Source organism: Stigmatopora nigra, chromosome 22 (genome assembly GCF_051989575.1).
Source record: "Stigmatopora nigra isolate UIUO_SnigA chromosome 22, RoL_Snig_1.1, whole genome shotgun sequence".
Classification (NCBI taxonomy): Eukaryota; Metazoa; Chordata; class Actinopteri; order Syngnathiformes; family Syngnathidae; genus Stigmatopora; species Stigmatopora nigra.
Genome location: NC_135529.1, coordinates 1,677,475 through 1,701,307, shown reverse-complemented (window position 1 = coordinate 1,701,307; position 23,833 = coordinate 1,677,475). Strand labels below are relative to the sequence as shown.

General features: G+C 38.2%; 1 protein-coding gene across 2 annotated transcripts in view; it reads right to left on the bottom strand.

The window, feature by feature from the left end:
- The window catches only part of LOC144215822 (protein O-mannosyl-transferase TMTC2-like), a 49,060-nt gene that overhangs the window by 9,192 nt on the left and 16,035 nt on the right, over positions 1-23,833 (bottom strand). For both annotated transcript variants that reach the window (XM_077744978.1, XM_077744979.1), the window contains 7 exons: positions 18,574-19,150; positions 8,494-9,343; positions 6,421-6,535; positions 5,683-5,768; positions 4,477-4,661; positions 3,623-3,701; positions 1,557-1,678 (listed from right to left, as the gene is read on the bottom strand). In XM_077744978.1, coding sequence (XP_077601104.1) covers positions 1,557-1,678; positions 3,623-3,701; positions 4,477-4,661; positions 5,683-5,768; positions 6,421-6,535; positions 8,494-9,343; positions 18,574-19,150 — 2,014 coding nt within the window. The remainder of the gene's footprint in view (positions 1-1,556; positions 1,679-3,622; positions 3,702-4,476; positions 4,662-5,682; positions 5,769-6,420; positions 6,536-8,493; positions 9,344-18,573; positions 19,151-23,833) is intronic.

Genomic DNA, 23,833 nt, shown 5'->3' with positions numbered 1-23,833 from the left:
GAAAAAAAACTGTTCTCTTGGTATTTTGACACACGTTCTAATCCCTAAGGTAATGTGGAGGTGTGTGTGTTGTAGTGGTCAGGCCAAAGAGGTGCAATGATTAAATTACCTCTTCCTCTTTCTTCTCGACAAGCGATAGCTACAATTCAGTCTTCACTCTACCAACTCTGTACCTCATGTCTTCCCTTCGATCAACCCATAATGATCTGCCACCAAGTGTAATCTTGCAGACTCTTGGCTCTCTACCTCAACTACCCAGAGCACATCTGGAGCATTCTTATTGTTGGTAATTTTGCCACAGGAGGTTAAGCAAGTGACGGTGATAGATGGCCGGGCTGCTGGCATTGAATCACTCTCACAAGCACAAAGACTTTTAGATGTTTCATTAAGAACACACATGCCACATTGGTCAAGCCTTAATAATTACCTTTCCTTCAGTGTTGGCACTAATACAATCATACTAGTATTACAAACTTCAGTTTCAACCCATCATTGTCAAAATCTATCCAAATGAATCCCTTAAGGTTTGAACTGTCAACTCAACTCAACAACAGGTTCTTGAATAAAATGCAATTTTTGTCACATATACTGAGCATCTTCACAGCGTATGTCTGTTGCACTTTTTTGTTGTTCTCTGACTGTGTGCGAGGAAAAAAACAACAATATTTTTTATAACAATCATAATAAAGGACAGTTGGACAAATAGTCAATTCAATTGAGATAAAAACTGAATACTTTTCAAATCTAGACCTCGAATTGATATAACACAATTAAAACTGACTTGCCATATTTGTGGGACCCACAACAAAATGATGACTTTAAGTGGATAAAATTCAATGCTTCTGCTTGAATACTTATTTTTCCACAGTAAATGGCAATGCGATCCTTGCAAAGTGACCACTTTGACAAAGTTCATAATTATAGAAAGACATAAAATTCAGGATGGCATTTGTATGGTAAATGAGGTTTAACAGTCAGGAGGTTTTTAGTCCTTCAGAAGAAATCCAGATGCACACTGGGGTCCAGCACACAATTATTTCCTTTCGCTAAGGAGTCAGACTGCTAAATCTATGACAGATTGGAAGTCCAGAGTCATTATAAGTACACAAGGGAAAAAGTGGAAAAATATGGCGCTGGATTCAACTTTGCAACTAATAGGTTACAATCTTTTGGCAAGACTTTCCATAAGATATAAAGACAACATGTTGTAAGAGAGCTCTACACAATTACCAACAATAAGCATAGTTATGAACATATAAATTAGTTGATCAGTTTGCTTAGTCATTATCATGTAGTCATGATTTGTAGATGTGGATAAATAATGATTGAAGATGTAGAACAATGAAAGTTTTTTTTTAAATTAATTTCAGTCAAGGGAAATATTTTTCTAGGAAGCAGTGGCCAAACTGTCAGCAGAATCCCTCTGAGTGTATTGTGTTCAGCTATTTTTGCTTTTGACTTCACTCATGAGAAGCGCAATTTGTCATGATTTCTTTCATCGGTAACATAATCATTGCTTTAAAGGCCAAACCAAAGAGAGGCAGGAGTAGGCTTACTGTTGTCGCCAGGAGTTTTCCGTAGGTGAGGTGCGCAGGAATGTGGTCCGGCTTGGCTCGCAGGGACTCTCGGTACCAGTGTTCGGCTTCAGTCAGTTTGTTTAGTCTCATATAGGCCTCTCCTGTGAGAGAAAAGGAAGGGATCAGGTCAGAGTTCAATCTGTCAAAGGTTAGGAAATTACACATCTGCGGCTTGCACTACCATAGAGTGCCAGGATGAAAAAAGCAACCTCAGATGCAAAGAGATTAGATCTCTATTAATTTGGGCTGTAAATTGAACGCTAAATTTAAAACGCCACATTAACACTAAGCCTCTGCTACCAAAAGTTTTGAGTTCTAGTGCGAATAGACTGTTTAGTGTTCGTTTGAGGAGTGTAATGCCAGACCATATTTGACGCCACCGCAACAGACATTCACACCTGAAAAAACAAAGACACTCAACCAAAGCCATCGGGTGCCGCCTGTATTATTGCAGGAATTTGACAGCATTGTGTGGTAATTCTACACAACATGGTTCAGAATGCATTTAGGGAAATAGGTTTGGCGCATCTGCAGGTGTTAACACTTGAGTTGAGTTTTTGACACGGTTTGCATACGCAGCTGCTCAACTCTGATCCATTGTCAAACAATTTGAATTGGACTAAGACTTTAATTCGAACAGGATTACAAGTAATTCTTCCTTTGATAAGGAAGTATGATAAGCAACAGGTGACAGCAAATATTCACATATGTACACTTCTTGAATGTGCAGTCACAGTTTGCATTATGCATGAATGAAGTAACGCACAGATGAAAAGAATGACGTCATAAATATGCTTAACATTAATTTAAGATATCAACTCTATCCATCCATTTTCTAGACCAAATATCCCAAGACTAGCTGAATTATAAAGGTACAGTATACCAAGCAAGTAAAATTCCTTGGGTCACCAGAGAGCTGTGGAGTAGACCCAGCTCAGTGCATGAGATGAAAGGTCTGCTCATTGGCAACTGACATACAGCAGCACAGGAAACAAACTTAAAAACAGTTACGAGCAGGTGTGCCAGTTGTGCAAATTCAGCTCACGAGGGGACACTACACTATGTTCCTCAAAAAAGAAAAAAAAAAAGAAAGATTTGTAGTCTCCCTTACTAAGCTGTTCCTTCATGGCAAATTGAGCTTTCATCAACATTTTGACATCGTCTCAGAAGCTCTTTCAAATTGCTTGTCACCAAGAAATCAGCAGTGCAGTGGCACGACAAAGTCTGGCTCACAGACGGATCAGTGTTGAGGCAGAAAAGCATGAGGCAGGAGAGAGAAGAAAAAAGGGAGCAGAAAAAGAAGCCGAGCGTGCAACAGCTGCTCTACAGCTGGACACTAACAAGACTGCTAGCTGTGAAGGAAATAATAGAATTTTTAGAGTACTTTTATTTAAATGTACCACTATCTATTATTTACATTACAACAAGCAGGTGTGCACGTCTTTCCTTCACAACTGCAAAATAAAACTTCTATGACATATCTCCATTGCGTTTTTGAGGAAACTGAAACCAATTTGTCAACAAAAAAAAGAACATATTGCAAGATAGTGACTAGAACACACATCATATCTTCCAGGATGTTGTGGCTAGAATTGTGTGTTGTGCATGGCATTCCAAGCATTCCAATTTCAATCAGTGCATAACTCTTTTTGACTCTTTATCTCCGCTTACTCAATATTCTATAATAGTCTAATATAGTCTAATGAGGCCTAATTTTCCTTTTTTTCTTCAGTTTCTTTGAAGTTGTTCAGTCATATTTTTTTATATTTAGAATTTTTATATTTAATATTTTTTGACTGTTAATTTGATTTTTTTAAAAATGTATTGGGCTTAAAACACTTTGAATGCAATTAATTACATTGAGAATTGCTTTTTAAGTCGCAGTTGGGTCAATAGTGTGGGTCCGCTGTACTTGTGTATTTATCACCAACTGAAATCCTCCCTAATTTAACCTCTTAGCCTTGGTTCCACTGAGTGTTATTTCCTCTAAAGTGAAAAACAACAGCTGCCACCCTTTGGGAGTTGAAAGAAAAAGTAGTTCTTACCCATCATGTTGTAGAGGCTCTGCGGTGCAAATTGCCTTGGCATTTTTTGTATTGCTTGTTTAAAGACAGAGAGGGCCTCCTGTGAATGACACATAGAAGGAAAGAAGGTGTCGGAAGTTTGCTTTGACTGGAGCTCGGGTCGCTTTCAGTCAATTTAAAGCATGGAATTGGAGTTTGGTAGAGGCTGGGTGATAAAGAGCGGAGGAGGAAGGAATGGTCTGCTCGGTGTCACGGTTATTAGGATGACCGGAGTTTGCTTTCATATCCTGTGTATGAAAGCAGCGGATCACCTCAGAGTTCCCCACAAATTAAACGGTCAAAGGGTTTGGAAGCATTTTTTTGCTGAACCTAATGGAGTGGTCAAGAGGTCAGATTTCAGTCAGCTCTCTTTCTTCAAAGTGAAATGGAATCCTGCTTTAGACCCCTTTCAACCAGCAGCACCAGTGCTCCTGCACAGTGGTAATGTGCAGAAATGGAAAGATATCTCTGATAGTCTTTAGGGGTTTGGAAACAAAAGAAGTAGTTTAACTACTCGAAACATATCCTTCAACAGGTAATTACGGAAAATGTGCACAGAACACATTCCCTTAAGAGTTACTTTAAGCTGTTGTGTAAATTAGATTTTACCATCTGCAGGTAAAAGCAAATTCTTCCTTTGTTCTCCTTAAGAATGAACAAACTATACTATTTTTTTTTGTTCCTAATTCTTGAATGTTTGATCGCAACTCTTTTAAATGTTTTACTCTTAACAGTACAATGCAAACATTGATGAAGTGAAGTATTTGATCTTAGAATGAGTGTGTACCTTAGGTGTTTGGTTAGTGTAACTGCAAAAAGTAGTATTAAATCATCACCTCCTGTTGGCCTTGCTCGTGTAGCTGCTTCCCCAAGTTGTAAAGGCAGCTGGTGACTGAGCTCTTGTGGGCGTGAGGGTCTTTGAGGTTCTCATCTGGGATTTCGGCACAGGTCAGGAAGGTTCGCTTGGAATCATCCAGGCGACCCTGGTTCATCAGAATGATGCCTGTGTTCAAGTAGGCAGCTGTTGCAGGTGACAAAAGAGATAAAAAAACTGTATTGATTGCATTATAAGGAGGAGGAAATAACTAACATTCTACTGTAACTCTCAACACATTGTGGTAGGATTATGAAGAATCAATAATTAAATGAAAATGTATTCATATATTCCGAGAGCTACTATGGGACCGCAATCAATATGCAGCTGGAGTAATAGGTTTCTGTCGACTGAAAGAAAATCCAATCAAGTCCGACTTCAGATGCATTCATTAGATTTGCCACATCTAACTGGAATTGTTACAAGACGAAAAATTTGTAGGTAATAAAACACCACGTTGTTATTTTGTCTCTGAATTTTAACATTTAAATTCTTATCTTTTAATCAAATAAAGTGAAGCACCCTCCGGTTGGCCATTATTGTAACTAAACAAAAAATATATATATTATAATTTCAAAAAAGTAAGACCGTTTTTCTGCAATACTTCATCTCTTATTAAGCAGTAACTAGCGGAGTTAAGTAGAAAAGACAATAACAATCTTTTCATGGCATCTGCTGATCAGGATAATTAATTACCTTTGTTATCAACTAGCAGATGAGATAATTGCACACCGAATTGAAGTGTTCAAGGCCAACCATGATCGTGATTAGATCTTTAATTACATCAGGGGGAAAAGGGACAGACTTTCTATTTATCCATCATTGGCCAATGGCTAAAACAATGGGGAGCTGATTTATTCGGGTAAAACTGGGAGTCATTTATAATCATCACAAAGTGAGCCTGCCGAGCATCTAGCGGGAAATCAAATTTCAGGAAAACCAGTCAACAAATCCAAAACAAATCAAGCGCAGAAAGAACTTCCTTACAGGATTAATCATGGATGACATCATGTGTTTTTGGCGTTGAATTGAAAGCACCAGCTGTAGGCCTGCTGCCCTTTGCCTCCTATTCCTACGGCCTCAAATAACCGCACTGTGTGTTCACTGTTGCCTGGACACAGTGTAGCCGCAACCACAAGAGCTGGAGATTGTCAATACCTATACTTACAGGCCAGAGTTGGCCGGCTTCCAATGGCCAGTTTATAGTAGTGAAGTGCCTCAGAGAACTTGTTGCTCTCCTGGAGCAGCAAACCGCTGCAATGGGAAAAAAAGAGCAATAAATATTTTTTATTCTGTTGACATTCTTTCATCAACTATTTATCCAGATTTTAACATATATTTGAGAGGGCTTTTCCATCAGTAATCGTAAAGAAAACAGCCAAACTCTACAGTAGTTGTGCAATTATTGGCTGGGTATTTTGTGTGATTCCCCCATGGTTGCAAGACATCACTAAGAACTGTCAGATGAAGCACGCCACTGGGAATACACTGAGGCGGCAAGACAACTCCCACGGGAATAGAACTGTGATCAATGAATCTTGTAGGGGGGGACTTGCCTCTATTTGATCGAGCTAAAACTGAGTCAATTGGTGGACATGTGTTCGCAAGAGATTCACTACAACACTTGCAGAACTGCTACCTTTGCTATACATTTCATTGTATATTGTAGGAATACACATGCAGCATAACATCATCAATTTTGTTTTTAGTGTTTGAACATGCATAATCAGTGATATTCATAGTTTGAGAATTTGAAGACAAAATAAATAAACGGTCCATTCTTGACAAAATTCAAGGTAGAATGTGAGTGAACTATTCAATAATCTAGAAGGAAAACACTTAAATTTCAAAAGGAAATAAAGCAAACAAAAAATATAGCAGAAAAATTGATCAAATTCACACTTACAGGTTGTACAGCATGTCAGCCATGTTGCTTCGGTAATAAAGAGCATTTCTGTAAGCCTGTTCCGCCTCCTCCATCTTGCCTTGGCTCTTAAGGACGTTTCCCAGATTGCCCCATGCTGACACATCCCAAAAGAGAACATTATTGGAGACGTGTGTCACAATATTCATGAATGACACCTTTCAAATATCTTTATGAATAGCCTAGCAGGGGAGAGTAACTAAATATATTTCTTTTGTTATCCACAGCCACTCGAACCTGAAGGGTTGAGTGCCTCTAGGCCGTTAAAAGGATGCTGTCCTGCTGCAGCTCCTTCATGGGGATGAGGGATGGCACACTGGGAGAGCTTTGTGCCACTCATGGATGGGAGAGAGTGTTTGAAAAGGAGACCACCACTGAGCCATTTATCTACTAATGCCATTAGTAGTGAATGTAGGAATAGGAAAAAAATTCTCTCTTATGAAATATAACATTAGCTGGGAAAGAGTACGCCCATCAATTTAAAATCCAGTCCATATAAACTGTACTGGCAGGTTTAGTTTAAAAAAATAATTGATGACACTACAATTACTATTACCAAAAAGATCTGAAGGCTATTTTCTGTGAAAGATGCCTTTTTGGGTAAGTTGATGCCTACAGAACAATATATAGCCATAAGAAATAGTAATTGTAAGCTTGTCTGGTTGCTTTTTTGGACAAACATGATGAGGCTCTATTGGTGTTACTACTAAGATTTTTTTTTCCTCAGCGAGGACGAACGAGAATGTCCCTTCTGTTCTGTTCACTTGATGGTTGGCCAAAACAAGCGGCCTGCCGTGTCTCAGTTCTGATGCAATATGTGAAAGAGAAACCAGCTAACACAGTGTATTCTGTGGTTGCCTCATGAGTCACAGCCTCGCCTCGAATTTGAGTGGTGATGAGATCAACCATTTGGACACAAATCTGTGAGCGCTGGCTTCCAAAATAGGGGCTATTTACAATCGCAAATATAAACGTATGCCAAGGCAGTGGTGCTTCTCCGAGTGACGGAGGTCATCATGTGAAAGCCAAAGATGAAGTACAAGAAGTAGCTTCAGCTGTTTTACTTTGTATTTGAATTTCCTTTAAAAAGAAGAGGAATACTTTCTGGAGCTGAGGTAATTACTGTATACGCCAACCTTAATGTTCTGTCAGGGCACTGAGTTCAAATTAAACAACTAACATATTCTGCGGTGAGACATAGTGATCAAGAAAAGACATTTTGGAGCAGCTTTACTATAAATTATTTAGAGCAGCTGCAAGAGACAAAGAATACGGAGCCCCAGACATGACAATAATGAAAAAAAACCCACAAGGGTAAAATTCATTGAGTGCATGGAGACTCACAAATTACACCGCCTTAATACAAATCTTGGTAAATGCATTATTCTAAAGGTTTTATGGTTACTAGTTATTTGGAGCGAGCTGTAATTGTGACTGTAAACAAAAAAGTGCGCTCATACGGGACATAGGGTGTCAGCTCTACTGCATGAACTCCCTGTAATGAGTTTGTTTACAAGAAGTAAATACGTCGTTTGCACAAAGTATTTCCTCATGCGCACAAAGTATAAACTCGTTCACAGGAAGTATTAGTTTGTTCACACGAAGTAAGAGCACGATCTATTTGAGTATGTGCATGAGCTACTTTTTCCATTCATGTCACGTTTAAAAGAAGAACCTGCAAGTTTTGTTTTTCCAAAATGTTAGATTGTACTCGACTTTACACCTCAGCAATGGTGGTCAATTTCTAGCAGAAATAAGTTAATTGTATTTTTTTTAAAAATAGTTGTACGAAAGTAAGCCAAATTTTTTTCCAATACCAACATATAGATGTAGAAAATGTTTGAAGTCGCAGCGAAATACATTTTTCATAGGTGAAAAATGTAACTTGGGGGTATAGAAAATATTAAGATAACAATTAATATAAAGTGACTTAAGTGCTTTGTATTTTTCTCCACATTCATAGGGTGAGGACAAGTGCTATGTATATCATGTTAAAAGGATTAATGCTCATAAGCATTCAATTTGTCATGTGCACATTTCTTAACAGCTACTTACCTTTAGCAGGATTGACTGAAATCCCTGACTTGTAGAGCATCTCTTCATTTTCCCAGTCACGGTTCCTCAAAACCGTCCGAACTCCAAAGAGCAAAATCAATGCTGCGCTGCAGTAAACCAACAAGGTCCTTAAGGAGTTCTTCCTCAATCGAATGTGTAAAGACCGCAGGCCCAGGGCTACCAGCAGACAAAATCCCATGCTGGGGATGTAAAGTACTCTTTCTGCTATCACAAAGCCAACATAAAAGAAAAGATTTGTGGCAGGGAAGAACGGGATAGCCAAGAGGCCAAGGGAGAATGCCACCACATTTTCCGTGGCAGGCAGCGATGTCTTGCTTTCCTGGAGATTTTTGGTATTATTCTGTGCACTATTATTGTGAGTGGTCATGCAAGAGTTGTTCACATGCTCATCATGTTCGTGGTTTTGGTAAATGTGTCCATTGGTATTCCCATTCCTTCCATTACTAAACACATGGGCTTTTCCATTACTTTCCTTGCCCTTGGCTTTTGGACACTTCCATACACTGAACCAGGCCAGCTGTAAAAATCCCAAATAGAAAAGGAGTGTATGAACATTCCTCCAATCAGCGAGGCTCTTGATCAAAGGTAGTGTGTCCATTGACCAATCAAAGCTGAGTTTGTTGGGGCAGAGGAGGAGCCAAAAATTGACGGCAGGTAGGTATAAAAAGGTCAGTGTCCGGGTGAGAAGGGAAGAGGAGTCAGCTGCTGGGTTGTCCGAGTTGGAGAAGTTTGGGGTTTTGTTACCCATCCAGTAGAGGCGGCAGGCCAACAGGGTCACACCCCAGGCTGCCAGCAGAAATACATTCAACAGAAGCTGGACATTATTTCTCTGAAAGACAAAACAACACAAAAGCTCAAATAAAGCAGCTGTAGGACATCATACTCTGCAAATTTAACAAAAGACCATTTTTGCATCTTAGTAAATTAAAATAAAAACATCTGTGATCAATCATTTTGTCATTAAAACACAAGGGGATTGTGACGTGTATAAGATGTAGCAATTTTATTCAAATTTGGTAACCAATTTAACATTTTTATTACATGTACACGTTACTATTTTTTGCTGATTAAACACTTATTTATTACATAACCCATCCAATTATAAACTTGAGCAATTTAATAATTTGAAACTTTTTTCTATATGATAGACCAACTAGAAAGATATAATACATGAATACCACAATACCATAAAACTGCTTATATTCTCATAAGCTGATAGAGGCAAAAAAGGAGCCGTGAAAAGTATAGGAAGTGCATTGAAGTGGTCAGTGAGGCCCAGGGGTTCAACTCTGAGCAGATTTTACTGGAGAGACTTGCTGGCTGTTATTACACCCCAATCATTGCTTGAGGGTGATCCGAAGGGATTTACAAGGCTCTTCTTGAGGCTCTTATGATACATCTGTGGCCCTGGCCAAGTTTTTCAAGTTATTTGATGCTGAACTTGTAATGTATGTTCATTAACTGCGGGTAAATTTTCTTTTAGTTGCCTCATGCACACCGATCTGTAAATATCCAAATGATTTCAAACAAATTAATAATAATATCAAGGCAAATCATAGATTTTTCAAAAGGAAGCATCAGCTGTAAGAGGTTTATTTGTTTAAACTGCTTAAAAGTAAATAATTTGGAGCAAAATCCAATTTTCTATTCAGTAAACGTGGAGCATATTTGATCAGAATTCACAAAATAAAAGAAAACTTTATTTGCACCCCGTATTAGTAACCCTATTACATCAACTGCACCAATATTTCAACAAAATATTGTTCTTTGAATAGGCAAAACCATCATCCTTTTAAATGTGTGTATTCAAATGAGGAGAAAATAATTTCAGTGTTGTGTTTTGCCTCCAAGCTATTATAGCACATCCTCTAGAGGTCTGGATTTTTTCAGTACCAAATTGAAACAGTTACGCCATTGTAAAGCTCAACACAACATCCTTAGAGATTAAATGCAAAATGGTCTAATTACAGAAGACCAACTTGCCTGGCTTTCAGTAGACACATTTATTACATTGAAATTACTGCAAATCAAATTTAATCCCAAAGTTAATTCCTACAAATAAAGTGCACAAATGTATTTAATCAGAATGAAGTCACTTGGCGCACAAACTAGCATGCTGCCGGGCCATTTAATTACTGGTTCGACGCACAACACACAACCTAAAGAATGAGACCCATCAGACTTGGTTACCACCTCAGACAAGATGATAAGTGTCTAGTCCTCCGCATCATTAATGGTGGTTGTATGTAGAATTTCAAGTTTCACCCAGATAACCATATTTAAGAAATCTTAATACCTTTTAAAGACCACATAGAAACATTTAACGCCAATTCTGGGGCAAATTTAACAGCCAACCTTGAGTAAAAATGTTGATTTCCAAAAATCTTTAATGTAGCTAAATTTCCTCATTTTCACAGCTCAGTTATTTAGTTAAACTTGCGTGAAATATCAAGTGAACCAACAAAATTGGGAGCATATCGTTTGCAAAAATCACAGATGGGAGCAGATTTAAAAGTAAATGTATTTAACATGATAAACAGTGTTTTAACTATTCCATTTTGTTAGGCTAATATATTCCAAATGTTGTGCCACGACCAAATTATTTTTGGAACAAAGATAAACAAATCTTTTTTTCTTAAATTACAAAATAAGTGTTGAAATAAGCCTTATTTAAAGAAAAATGATTTAAATACATTTTAAGGCTATTCAACTGTCCAATGATGACTCCGCACCCTGCACCCTGTGTGTCATAACTCCTTTACTGCTGGATCAAATAACCATTGAGCCTGTCATCTGTCAACCACAATGTCTCGGTCAATTCGTTAACCTCTATCTGTTGTATGTTGTGACAAATCAGAGACTGAATTAATAAATGTGTAAAACCTCATTGCTTGTAGTCAAGAGAAAATAAGAACTCGAAAGTTTCCAATCTGAACAATGTGTTGCGGATTGGCAACAGCTGGAAAAGTATTTACAAAAAGTGATACCCAAGAACCAGATCTAAGTGAATTGTTGGCTGCTGTCAGAGTCATAGCTTAACAATAACATGCAGACTCACTGACCACAATATTAAATACACTAGTGTGTTCTAAAGGGATTAAGTAGAACTGTATCAAAAGTTTTAAAGGGGAATTGAGCAGCAGCATCTTAACAAGTACCTTATTATAAATGTAACACCATTTGTTGGTCACATTTGAGGTTTTGAACTACAAATAGTTGTGGCAAAGTCCAACTTTTGTCATCAAACCTTTTATAGTAATAATAAATAATCAATGGTTTCACTTTCTTAAGTAGTTAGTTTCAAGTGCAAGGAAGTTTTGTCACAGTCAGAAGGGCAACCTTATAAAGTTCTTCTAGCCTGGTTAACCTTAAGTCAAAAACATGACTGTTGGACCACATGGTGAGAGTGGTCAGGGGGTGAAACAACACAGAGGACCTAGCTGACATTTCTCATAATCAAAGCTTTTAACCTGTATGAACCTATAAGGAAACCCACAAGTCAGTTGATTGAGACTAGCATGGAATAAAGAAGGTTTTTGATTGCCTAAGTGTAGATTAAATCATTTGTAAAAGGGGAAAAATTAAAAAAACGGTAAACAATGACAAATAATATTCCATTTATTCAGAGATCGCAAAAGGCCTAAAATTAGGTTGGAAATTATTATATATTAATATATCCCAACATGACTGGCGTGTAAGTATCACTGACCTGATCAATCAAACATTTTAACAAGTAAAATAGACTCAACATGCATTGTAGTACCGATAAAATTATTGTAAAAACATGTCCGTTCATACTGCTGGATAAATATTTCTTAATGAAAATGACTTAAATCATGCAGGATCGAGCACTTTTGAAACATTCACTTAAGATGCTTGTGTGCCTTTACTTAAGACCTTTCAACCTCTTCAAGCATTAATCTGCATGAATGACAAGTCACATTACAAACAAAGGGAAGCTGGATAGCACCAGATATAACTTTGATTCCTCTTATGGTACAATAACAGAATATTTATTTTCTAATTACATTTAATCAAGACAATCCTAAGAAAAACAAGGCATTCCTTGCACGAATTTGGAAATGTTGGAAAGGTTGGTGTGTCTTGCCATTTTCCCAAAAACATTCTACCTTTTCCATGCAGATTTGCACATCGTTACTAAGCATTTGGAAAATGAGGCCAGTTGTATTACAAGTTATAGTAGTCATGCAATATCTTTCAGAACATGCACGGAGTGCTTGACAAGCCAGGCGGACAGATTATAGAGGTTGTCACGTCCTGCAGTTAAAATTACCCTGCTGTGTCACATTATGTTTGAGCACTGTATCTCAGTAACACCATTCCAAATATTGTTGATTAAATTGACCAACAGCACATGAAAATAATCTTAATATTACAGGACCAAATAAATTGTAAAAGTGCTTCAATTTGTACTATTCAATCTAAGACAGTAAATTATGTTTAACATGGCCACAAAGCGCACAAATTAAAGTTCAGAACACAAAACCAAAGCTTCAACATGAAAAGAGAAATGTTTCAAATTGCGGTAAAACTCTTGTCAAATGACATGTCTCCATGCAGCTTTGGCTACAAACTAAAAGATGATAACTTAGTTATATACCAGTTTGGCTGGCAAATACCACACAATCTACAGATTGAAAGGAGAGCTCCCAGATGTGCTGGCACCATGATTTGTTATGTCTCCACTTGGTTTTACTCCTTTTCAGTTCGAAGGCTCCCTTCTGTGTGGGGCCATGGAGAAGGGGATTGATACACTATGTATTCTTTAAAAAGAAATATAATACTCTAGTAAATATATTTGGTATTAAACAAGTAAATTTATGCTCGGATAGTTTTAGAATAATTCACTATTCTTAAAGAGTTTATATTTGTTTATTCATATCAATCATTGCACTGTCTATCGGCCTACATTTATTGTACTAATGTGGAACAAAACAATACCGCCTAGAAAACATTAATTCATTCTCTGAACCTGGCCAATGTGACGTGATTGAATGTAAACTGGAGTACAGCACAGCACATGTATGTAATAACACCAGCAGGGTTAAATAAATATGCTTATTTTCTCAATATGAAAAGCACATCACAACAAAAAAAGGAAAATGAATCCCTTTGTGCCCTTCTAATAGAAAGAAAATGCATTTTGGTTCAAAAGGCCATTCCCGTTGTGGAGGAGAATTGGTTCCACGAACACTCTGGTTTTGTTTTGCTGCTGTGATAATCAATCCAATGTGCATAATAACGACATGAGCACTGGGGGAAGGCCAGCCATATTTTGTAAATATTCTAATTGTTTATTGTCATAAAAGGGAACGGGATGATCTTAAGAAAAAAAAATCGAACTGAATTTCTTCTTTACAATTAAAACAGAGGCTATTTAACAAATTCTCTTTTTAACGATGATAAAGTGGTGATATTGTTCAATAATATAGAAGGGAGGGTAAGATTCTGAAGCATATATAAGTCCTGCTGTCATATAAAGGCCTTAAGGTGGAAACGCTCTAATGGATTTGCAGCCTTGATTTGTGCCACCCGAAGTCACCATGACATCACTCACCGTCCTTTTGCATTTTTCATGAGTGAATTCACAAGAAAACTACAGGCACGACAATCAAATTGCACCCGTTATGATGCTCTTGTTATTTTCCCAGCCTAAACAGTGTTTAATTTTTTTTTTTTTGGATGGCTGTTATGACAGGTTAACCTTGAGTGAAATGTTTTGGCCCAACAGATTTGGTCCAAATCTACTGAAGGCTAACAATCATTTTGGAACAAAAAGAGCATTCCAAATTGTTCTTACAAAATAATATAATAAAAAAGTGCCATATCGGGAATGTTTATATATCACATCTCGGATATTTCCTCGGAATAGGTCTTTCTCTAAAGTAATAGTATTTACAAAGGTAATTTTGGTCATATACTACTCCAGCGTTGTAGCATATTGCCAACTAAATGTGATACCTGTGCTACTGAAGCCTTTACAAGACTGCATGATAGATAACATCCTCATAATTTAAGGTACGAGTGTTAGTGAATGGTTTCTGTCTCCCTGTGCCCTATGATATGCTCCAGCACCCCCGCAACCTCAGTGAGGATAAAGTGGTCGAGGAAATGAATGAATTAATAAGTAATTATAGTAAGGAATTTACTGATCGTGTTGAAGTCAATTATTTTCCACAGGAATACAGATTATATGGAAAACCTGGGAAAAAAATGAACCAGTAGATTTAGTGCAAGGAGTTAACTGGATGTTCGATTTTGTGATTGATGAGATAATGTAATAAGTGCTTTTGGTTCTCAGACAGGATAGCTATAATAACACTACGACAGCAACAATGTGAATGATTTGTAACGTTGCATCGTTTTCATTGTCTTTTTAAAATTCTATTGTCCTCTATTTTTTATCCTTGATTTGTATATGGACAGTTGGGCTCACTGGAACAAGCTCAAGTCACTTTCCAGTACAGTGGTTGCACTTTAGACAGACCTGTGAAGGCCAACGTTCCAAAGAGCCCTGCTATCTGCTGCCAGTGGAAATAAATAAAAATGAACTCATTGGAAAGAGCCACACTTCAATGTTCATTCTGCAAAGCCTACTTTCGTTTTTCCATTTATGAGTTTCCATTTATGAGTTTCCATTATGCGGCTCATCTTGCTCTGACAAACAGAAGCAGTGGAGTGCATCTCCATGTAGGAAGCAGGTGGCTGAGGGCAGGGGTCGCTTGCTGAGCTCAATCTATCACACTGGTAGAAACCATTAGAGCATGAAAGAGCATCTGTGAAGCCTCAGGTGAGAACATAATGCCGTGTAGGCTTTATTTTCTTTTGCCTCATCCAAAACACTAGAGGACAAGAAACTTGTGTATTTTTGTTGCCAGTGGTTCCTTTTTCTGTGTTATTAAAGCTTAAATCTTCAGCGATTTGAGTTTTGACTTGTGATTACTCCCTGATATCCTTGTAAGGGAAGTGTCAAAAATCTCAATAAAAGCAGAAGACAAACACAGTGTTCATTCTTCAACAAAAATTGAACTTATTTTTGTGTCATAATTGAATATTTTGTAAATGTGGCAATATATTTCTCCTAAAAGTGCTGGTGTGAATTTAAGATGATAAATGGACTTCAGTCCCACTCTGCCCAGGTAACCTCTGTCTGTTACCAATCTAACACACAACACGCCCCAAGCAATGACCTTGTACTAACAACCAATGTGTGAACAGAAAATGGGAGGTGTGAAGTGATAAAGCATGTCAGTTTGGTATTCACTGAAGGAGACTTGGCTTTGAGCCCTGATTTAAAAATGACTTTTTTTGAGTCTGGGTCAGACTATAAAGGCAAAAGTGTCCTCTGACCAACATCCCCACTTTCTACTATGATTAATGTGTTGGACAAATAAAAATTCTGCTGCTATGACATCACCAACATCATTGGTCTTTGTGCAGGTTACAATTGAAAGCCATCAGATTTCATGTATTATGTGTTCAAAGAATTTTCTTCACAGGGATGTCAGCCCCCTCTGGCACATACAGCACTACTGTAAGTGTGCCTCACTATGCTTGCACAATGTGCTCAAGACATTTATTCATTCAATGGGTATATTATATATTGGTGGACAGATAATTTGATCAGTGAATGTTTTGTTTTTCCACATAAACTCGACTTGAACCCCACCACCCAGATTAAAATCTTCACTTCAAATAACTTCACATATGGCTAAGCTTGATTAAATCAAGGGCACAAACAAATTACTCGATTCAATGACTTGAGCAAAGCTTCATTTTGCATTGGTTTCTTTTCTCTACATGCAGTAATTATTACTAGTAATAATTACTGCATGTAGGGAAGAGAAACCAATGCAAAATGAAGCCTCGCTCAAGTGGCTCTTTGTGATGAATCACAAGCCTTTTTTTTCCTGTTGCTTGAGCAAGGCTTCGTTTTGCATTGGTTTCTCTTCTCTACATGCAGTTACTGCATGTAGGGAAGAGAAACCAATGCAAAATGAAGCTCTTGAACAACCTCTTTGTGATGAATCACTAACCTTTCTTTCTGTTGCTTGAGCAAGGTTTCATTTTGTAATTATTACTGCATGTCGGGAAGAGAAACCAATGCAAAATGAAGCCTTGCTCAAACAACAGAAAGAAAGGCTTGCGATTCACAAAAAGCAAATTAGTTGTAAAAAAATACAATATTTTTTAGGCTATTTTATCTTGCAGAAAACAGTCTTTTTGGGTGACAGATTTTTTTTCTTGTTATCATTGTCATTTTTAGAAGAATTTTCTTACAGGACACCAAACACCCAAGGCTTGAGGCCTGACTAAACTGTTCTCATTGAATTCAATATAAAACATCTAAGTGTACCCAGTTTACAGTACTACATTTTCAAAATAAATGTGTGATGGGTCTTCAAGACCAATATAATATATTTGAAAGAACTGGTTCAATATGTCACGTTAAAGGAGCAGTTCAATGACCCTTTCAACAATGTGGTACATTGCAGAAGCTGCAGTGCTCCAACAGAAGATTTACAGCTGATATAAACCACTACTGTAAATGACTAAGAGACCCAATCTGATAAGCAGACCCTTTCGACCAGTTGCAGAGTTAAATGTCAAAGTACTTCAGTGGAATGAGAAGTGCTGTAATAAAAGACAGGGCCAGCTAACTGCGGTCTGTCAGTCATGCATCCAGTCAGACGCTGAAGTTACACTAACGTTCAATCCACTCAGGAGCCAAAAAGCAGTGACTGTTATTACACGTCATAAATGTTACAATGCACTTCTCTTAATGATGCATTTGCTCTGGGAAGTTCATGGCCTACATGAGAAGAGACAGTCAGAAAAGAAAGCTATGTAGAGTTGGTGACAGCTCTCTCTCTCCAGACTTATTTTTATATTATCTGTGATGTAGCGAAATAGCATGTTCTAAACATGAAATGTCAGTCTGAAGCGAAGATATAAAAAAGACCATGATTCTCGGAATTGATTTACAGTTCTCTCAACACAGAATGAGAAGCTGTGCTTTCCAAGTGTCTGACAAGCCACAAAGTTGCTTGTTTGTCTTGAAACAAAGTTCCCTGCTGTGAGCTGGAACTAACTTTTTCTCATGATACTCAACAAAACACATACTATTTCTTTTGTTCAAATTGCTATGCATCAATTTTAAACGCAATGTTTTCACAAATGTGAAAACAGTCATTGTGAGTCATTGTCTAACAAATTAAAGCATGTGGGATTACATCAAGCAAATATGCTCATACAATCTATAATTCAAAATGAGACAATAGGGTAGACATTTGGGGGATCAATTAACTCCGGGGACCTAATAAAATCATTGCACTACTTCGGCAAAAGAAAATCAAACCAAAACAAAAAAACTGCTTCTAATGATGCACTCTGATCCACTCCAGAAATTAAACTCCAAGCGGGAGAGGCCGGTCACACGCCCACAATAAAGGTTAAAAACAATGTATTTGATACCTGACAACTATTTTTTTTAAATCTCTGTGTGCAGAACATCTTACAGAGGACACACAAAGTAAAACAGTACTTCATGTGATCAGCTGAAGTGCTCAATGATATGCAAAGCTTTCAAAGTAAGAGAGTGTATGGATTGTGTTTTTTTGTCCAAGAAAAACCTTCCCTCTAAAATGATACTCTATTTCATGTTTTTTGTTCTTTTCTTGTGCATTCCAGATGTGTAGATTATCACCGGCTGCTCAAAAACACCTCAGTCCCAGTTATGCACACGTCTCATTGCATTTTGTCATGATGCGCAGAGAAGCATGGACATCACAGAGACCAGATCGACAGTATTTTTCTGACAGCTGCTGCATTGAAATCCAATGCAGAATTTGTATAAACTTGTTTTTGAACAATCCTGTCATTTTGCTAATATTAATATAAAATACTATATTCACCTGATAAAACATTTTGCCAATTCTCTATTAAACCTATTAGGATGTATCTTTTAATTTTAATTAATACATCCAGTTAAATTTGTACACTGAAAGTGAGCATCATTACAATGGAAAGCATATTTACCTTATAGAGAAGAACAACAACCTGTCGCAGTTTGAGCCTGTGCAAAACGCAGACGTCATAGAGCGCTGATAAGGCCAGAACTGTCACTCCAAGCTCCTTCCACAGCATACTGCATGCTGCGCAGCCCAGGCTGCCCAGAAACCAAGCCATGAGCTGCAGTGTTCCTGCATTGCCCCGCAACTTACAGTAGCGTATATAACACAGCAGGGACAGCAAGAAGAACAAGGCAGCTCCTTCATCGGCTCGGCCCACGACCCCCGCCACCGCCTCGGTGTGGATGGGGTGGGAAGCGAATAGCAGGCCGGCCAGGAGGCTCCATAAGCCGTCTCCGAGTAGCAAGTGAGCGAGCCTTGTAAAAAGACCAGCCACTATGCCATGGAGGGCAACATTCACCAGGTGGTAACCCCATGGATCCAGCCCACCCGCAGCGTAATTGAAGCGGAAAGAGAGGGTACAGAGGGGGCGGTAAGACTTGTGGCTGCCAGTGTGTGTGAGCAACGTGCCCCAGAAGTCATCATAGAAGATATTCGCCCAGGGTGTTTCTGAAAGCAGATCTTGATTGGTCTTGATTGCGCGGCTGTAGAGAAACAGAGGGAGAAAAGAAAGATTCCAAAATCAACTTTGAGTTCAAATAAGTCATGTGGTCCACACTGTAAACGAGTAGATTACATTTACATTAAATGCAGTGCTGAACCTTGACATTTAAGTCACTTCAATTAATATCAAATTGCTTAACTCTTAGGCAATTTACCACTATGACATATTCAATTTATCGAGTATGAATTCAAAACGGCTAAATTCCTGCTGTTGGCGATATGATTGGGGGTGCGGATGGTCGTTTGTCTCTGTGTTTGTCTCTATGACTGACTGGCGACCAGTCTAGGGTGTAGTCTGGCATTTGCCCAAAGACAGCTGGGATAGGCTCCAGCAACCAGTGCAACCGTTTCGAGGATAAATGAACTTTTTATAGACTATTCCAGGATACACTACACACTAAAAATAATCAATTGGATAGTAGGATTTTCCAAAAGCCGAGGGTGTGGGAGCAGGAAGCAGAAACTCACCCAGGTTGAGCCTTAAATTCTAAACAACTTTGCCACGACAGCCACAGCACTTACAACTGTGCACTTAAGGATTTGGCAAGCATGCCACACCCACGACCGCAAACAAAAACAGGCACACAGTAGGGGAATGCCACAATGGCAGGAATCAGTTTAACAGAGAAGATGATGTGGTGATGGTCACGTTATTTTCCTGCCAAATGCAGAGGATTGCGTGTTTAAAAAGCACCAATGGTGGCATTACGGAATGATATAGAGCAACTGAAGGCATTTCTAAACAAAAGGCTGAGTCCAAACATGTACTTTGAGCTGCTTTCGGAAGGCAAGGATGCTAAATATGGCTCCAGTTTGTCCTTTCTTTTGTTTGGGATGAACCTCTCTGACCTGACTGAACACTGGTGCATAGGCTATAGTCATAGTTGTTTGTGTGTGCACGTGTAAGTAGCCTGGAAGGGTAGGGGGAAACAGTCAGCTGGTGTCAGAGGTGTGGAAATAGGAAGGCACATTTGTCCCAGCAGGACATGTTTATTCCAACTTAGTTCTCTGCTTGACAGGTGACCTCTGCTGGGACATTGCAGCTCAGATAAGTTCAAACCATTAGCAATAGCCTCACAAAAAAGTAGTCGTTAACAACGATGTTCCAATTAATTGAGATGGGACAAAAGCAAGTGAGAACAAGGAAAGAGAACCTGGTCAATAGAGAAGAACAAAAGATGGCAGAAGACAGTTAATACTCTAACAGATAATGCAGAGAACTAAATGCAAAATGTTTAGTATTTTGCTCAAGACAATTTGGTTATTCAATTGAAAGATTGAGCTTTAGCTCCATTTTAAATAATTTCACTGAGTGAATTCGACTCAAATTCATGCAAGAAAATCAAAAAACAGAAAGACACATTGACATGATTGAATGCTTCTTTTTACACCTAAAGGATCTGAATTCATTTGGCCATAACACAAACATCTTCAACGCAATACTATAAGATATGTAAGATGTAACGGGAACGACACTTAAATGGAGTAAGTAGAAACAGCTACTGGATGATGAAGCAAAATGAACTTCTGACTAGCACCCCCATGTTTAAGAAGAGATGAGAATTAGTCAGTAGAGATGTAATGGAAATGCATTTAAAGTCAACACATAAGCTCGGGCAGTCTGAGGCTCCAGACTTCTACCAGAAGACTTAAGAGCACACCAATCCACAACATGACTAATATATGCCAGTCCATTTTCCCTAGCTCATTTGTCATGAGAAATCATCATTCCGCTGCAAGATGCTCGCATTGGAGGCAATACAGTTATATTACTTCTTAAAATCTTTTCGACTCACATGTGGTCTTTTTCCATTTTGCAGCGCAGAGAACACAGTGAATTATGTGTTGCCACAAAAGCTCATTGCATTTTCTGGCAACAAAGTCAAGACGAAAGCCTATACGTACTACGAGTCTGTCCAAAGCCAAATGTGTTTATAGTTTTGGCTTCTTAAAAGTTCTTACATGAGACAGACGTCTAAATTGACTCTTGACTTACACTATATATCTTATACAAGCAAGCACTAGTGTCTGACAGAAAACAAGACTGCAACATCATCTTTGAAGAATGGAATACTCTCTGCAAATAACACAAATCACAAATGTGCTGTTAGCTAAGCAGGACTTAATAATCGGGCCGTATTTTTCAACCCTTGAAAGCCTGGTTGGAAAGAGAGATTGAGTTTAAGTGGCCAACCAGACTAGTTTCTCACTAGAACTGGAGGCTGGGTGGACTTCTCTGTTCACTGAAAACTTTTTACCAGCCAGGAGCACACTCTTCGCCCAACTATGTGCCTGTACAGACTCCCAGAGGACAAGAGAATCAAGTGACCTCGAACAAGAGAAGATCCAAAAATCGGAACTTCGGAATTAAATTACACAAAACCTTTGTACCCAGCATACAAATTGGCACAGCATCTAAATATACACATTTTGTAGCCCAATCAACCAGAGACTTGTATATGACAACAAGTTTAAATCAAACCAGAAGGCATATTTGTTTGGTATTCTCTGCAAATTTCATTGAAGGAAACATATATGCTGATAAAGTCGGCTTTGAACCAGAAGGTTTCACCATTTCAGAAAATTTCAAATGAAAGAATCCTTTAAATGAAATGTGAACCAAGATAAAGTCTCGTTTATTTTGATACATGAATGACTATGAATGTCAAAGTTAGACTTAAGTATTGTCATATGCATAAGTACATATGAGATACCTATTGTAGAAAAAACACAATATCAACCACTATACTCTCATATGCACCTTTTGTGGTTGAAAACATCATGCAAATACATTGCACAATAATGGAAATTACTGTGGTAAACCTTAAAATGTCTCAAATATTTCCTCAGCTCATTATTTTCAGAGAATGGGTACATGACGTGACCAACAATAAATCCCACAAAGGAAAGAATCCACCATGTTGTCCTTATTATGAGGTCTGAAATTCTCCTTGCAATATTCTCAAAACTACAGAACTGTGCAAACACTAAAGCCGACCCCTCAATATTGAGAAGGATGCTGGTGATTTCCAATTTAGTAAAGGCTTTCTTAATGTTTTTGATACGGAAAGACATAAATACAAACTGGAAATGTGTCTGGAAAGATATGGTTAGAGTAAGGGGGATGCAATTTCAGGTCGGCCAATTGTGCATATGTTACCATTTTGTGTTAATATTTGAAAGACAGTGTGCACAGGGGTATATTTACATAACACCAGTAACGACTAATTTATCAAGTATTTCCGTAACATTATTTGTTTAATGTTTTTCCCACGAGCAAAATTTAAATAAACATTAATGCTAATGGGGTATTTTATTCATTCATTCATTTTCTGTACCACTTATCTTCGCAAAGGCAGCGGGGATGCTGGAACCTATCCCAACCAACTGTGTGGGCAGTAGGCGGGGGAGATCCTGAATGGGTCGCCAGCCAAATGCAGGGCACAATGAGACGAACCACCATTCATGTTCACACTCATAGCCAGAGACAATTTTGAGTGTTTAACATGCCTAACGGGCAGCCCGAAGAAGCATTTGTTGCAAAGTAAAATAGCTGTAGTGAAAATAATAAAGGCCCGGCGGATGAGTGGTTAGCGTGTTGGCCTCACAGTGAGCTACCTGGGTTCAAATCCAGGTCGGTCCACCAAAGTCAGCTGGGAGAGGCTCCAGCACCCCATGCGACCCTAGTGAGGATAAAGCGGTTCAGAAAATGAGGGAATGAGAACATGCCTAAAATGCATGTTTTGGGAAGTGAAAAAAAAACTACTGCATTTTACAATGAAAGATTTATTTCCGAGTCTTTGTTTACTTTGCGTTAGTCTCATGTGGGAATAATTTTCTGATTTGACTCCAACTATAGCATGCATGTAAAAATCAGTCTACCATTACTATTGCATGGAGTGACAATATAAAAGCTTTTTAGCCAAAACAGGTAGAATTATCACGTTGTTTGAAACCCAGTAAAGCCAAAACAATGGTTGCCAAACAAAATTAAAACTAATCATGGACTATCAGATTTTAAGACAAGGTAAACAGACAGAATTCAACACGGGTTCTGTCCCAAATTAGTTTTGGTTCTTGTTCAAAATTGAATTACTTTGTTGATTGAAGGGTAATCGATATTGTCAGTGTCAGAATGTTGAGAATGTTTGGAATGTTAGTGTTCTGTTACAAGAACCAACTCATGAATCAGTGGAGGCTGAAATGAATAGGGTAAGTGAGGACTACCTTCTTTGTGCTAGTTCAGGGGGATCAAAGTCCCAAAGAATATTTTTTAAATATAAAGATCTCATTTTCAGCAGTGTCGTCTAGTGTTATTTAACAATTCTGCCCAATTTGGCCATCTGCTTGAATGTGAAAAAATAAACAGATAAAACGTATCACTTCAAGAACCATATTTCAAAAAGATGCATAACATTTCATTTTACAGTGAACACAAAATAACTAAGAAAGTGTCTGGTTCCGTCACCCGCCATCCATCAGCAGACAGTGGTATCATAAAGGACAGGCACGACATGCATGCTGATCATTACCCTAAAAGCTAGCCAACAAAAAGCTGCCCAAAATATGTGGCAGAGCAGATTTTAATTCTGGCAGCCCAGCATTGGAGGACATGGTGGAGTGTTGCCTGGGACACAACATAGAACAACAACAAACTGAAATCA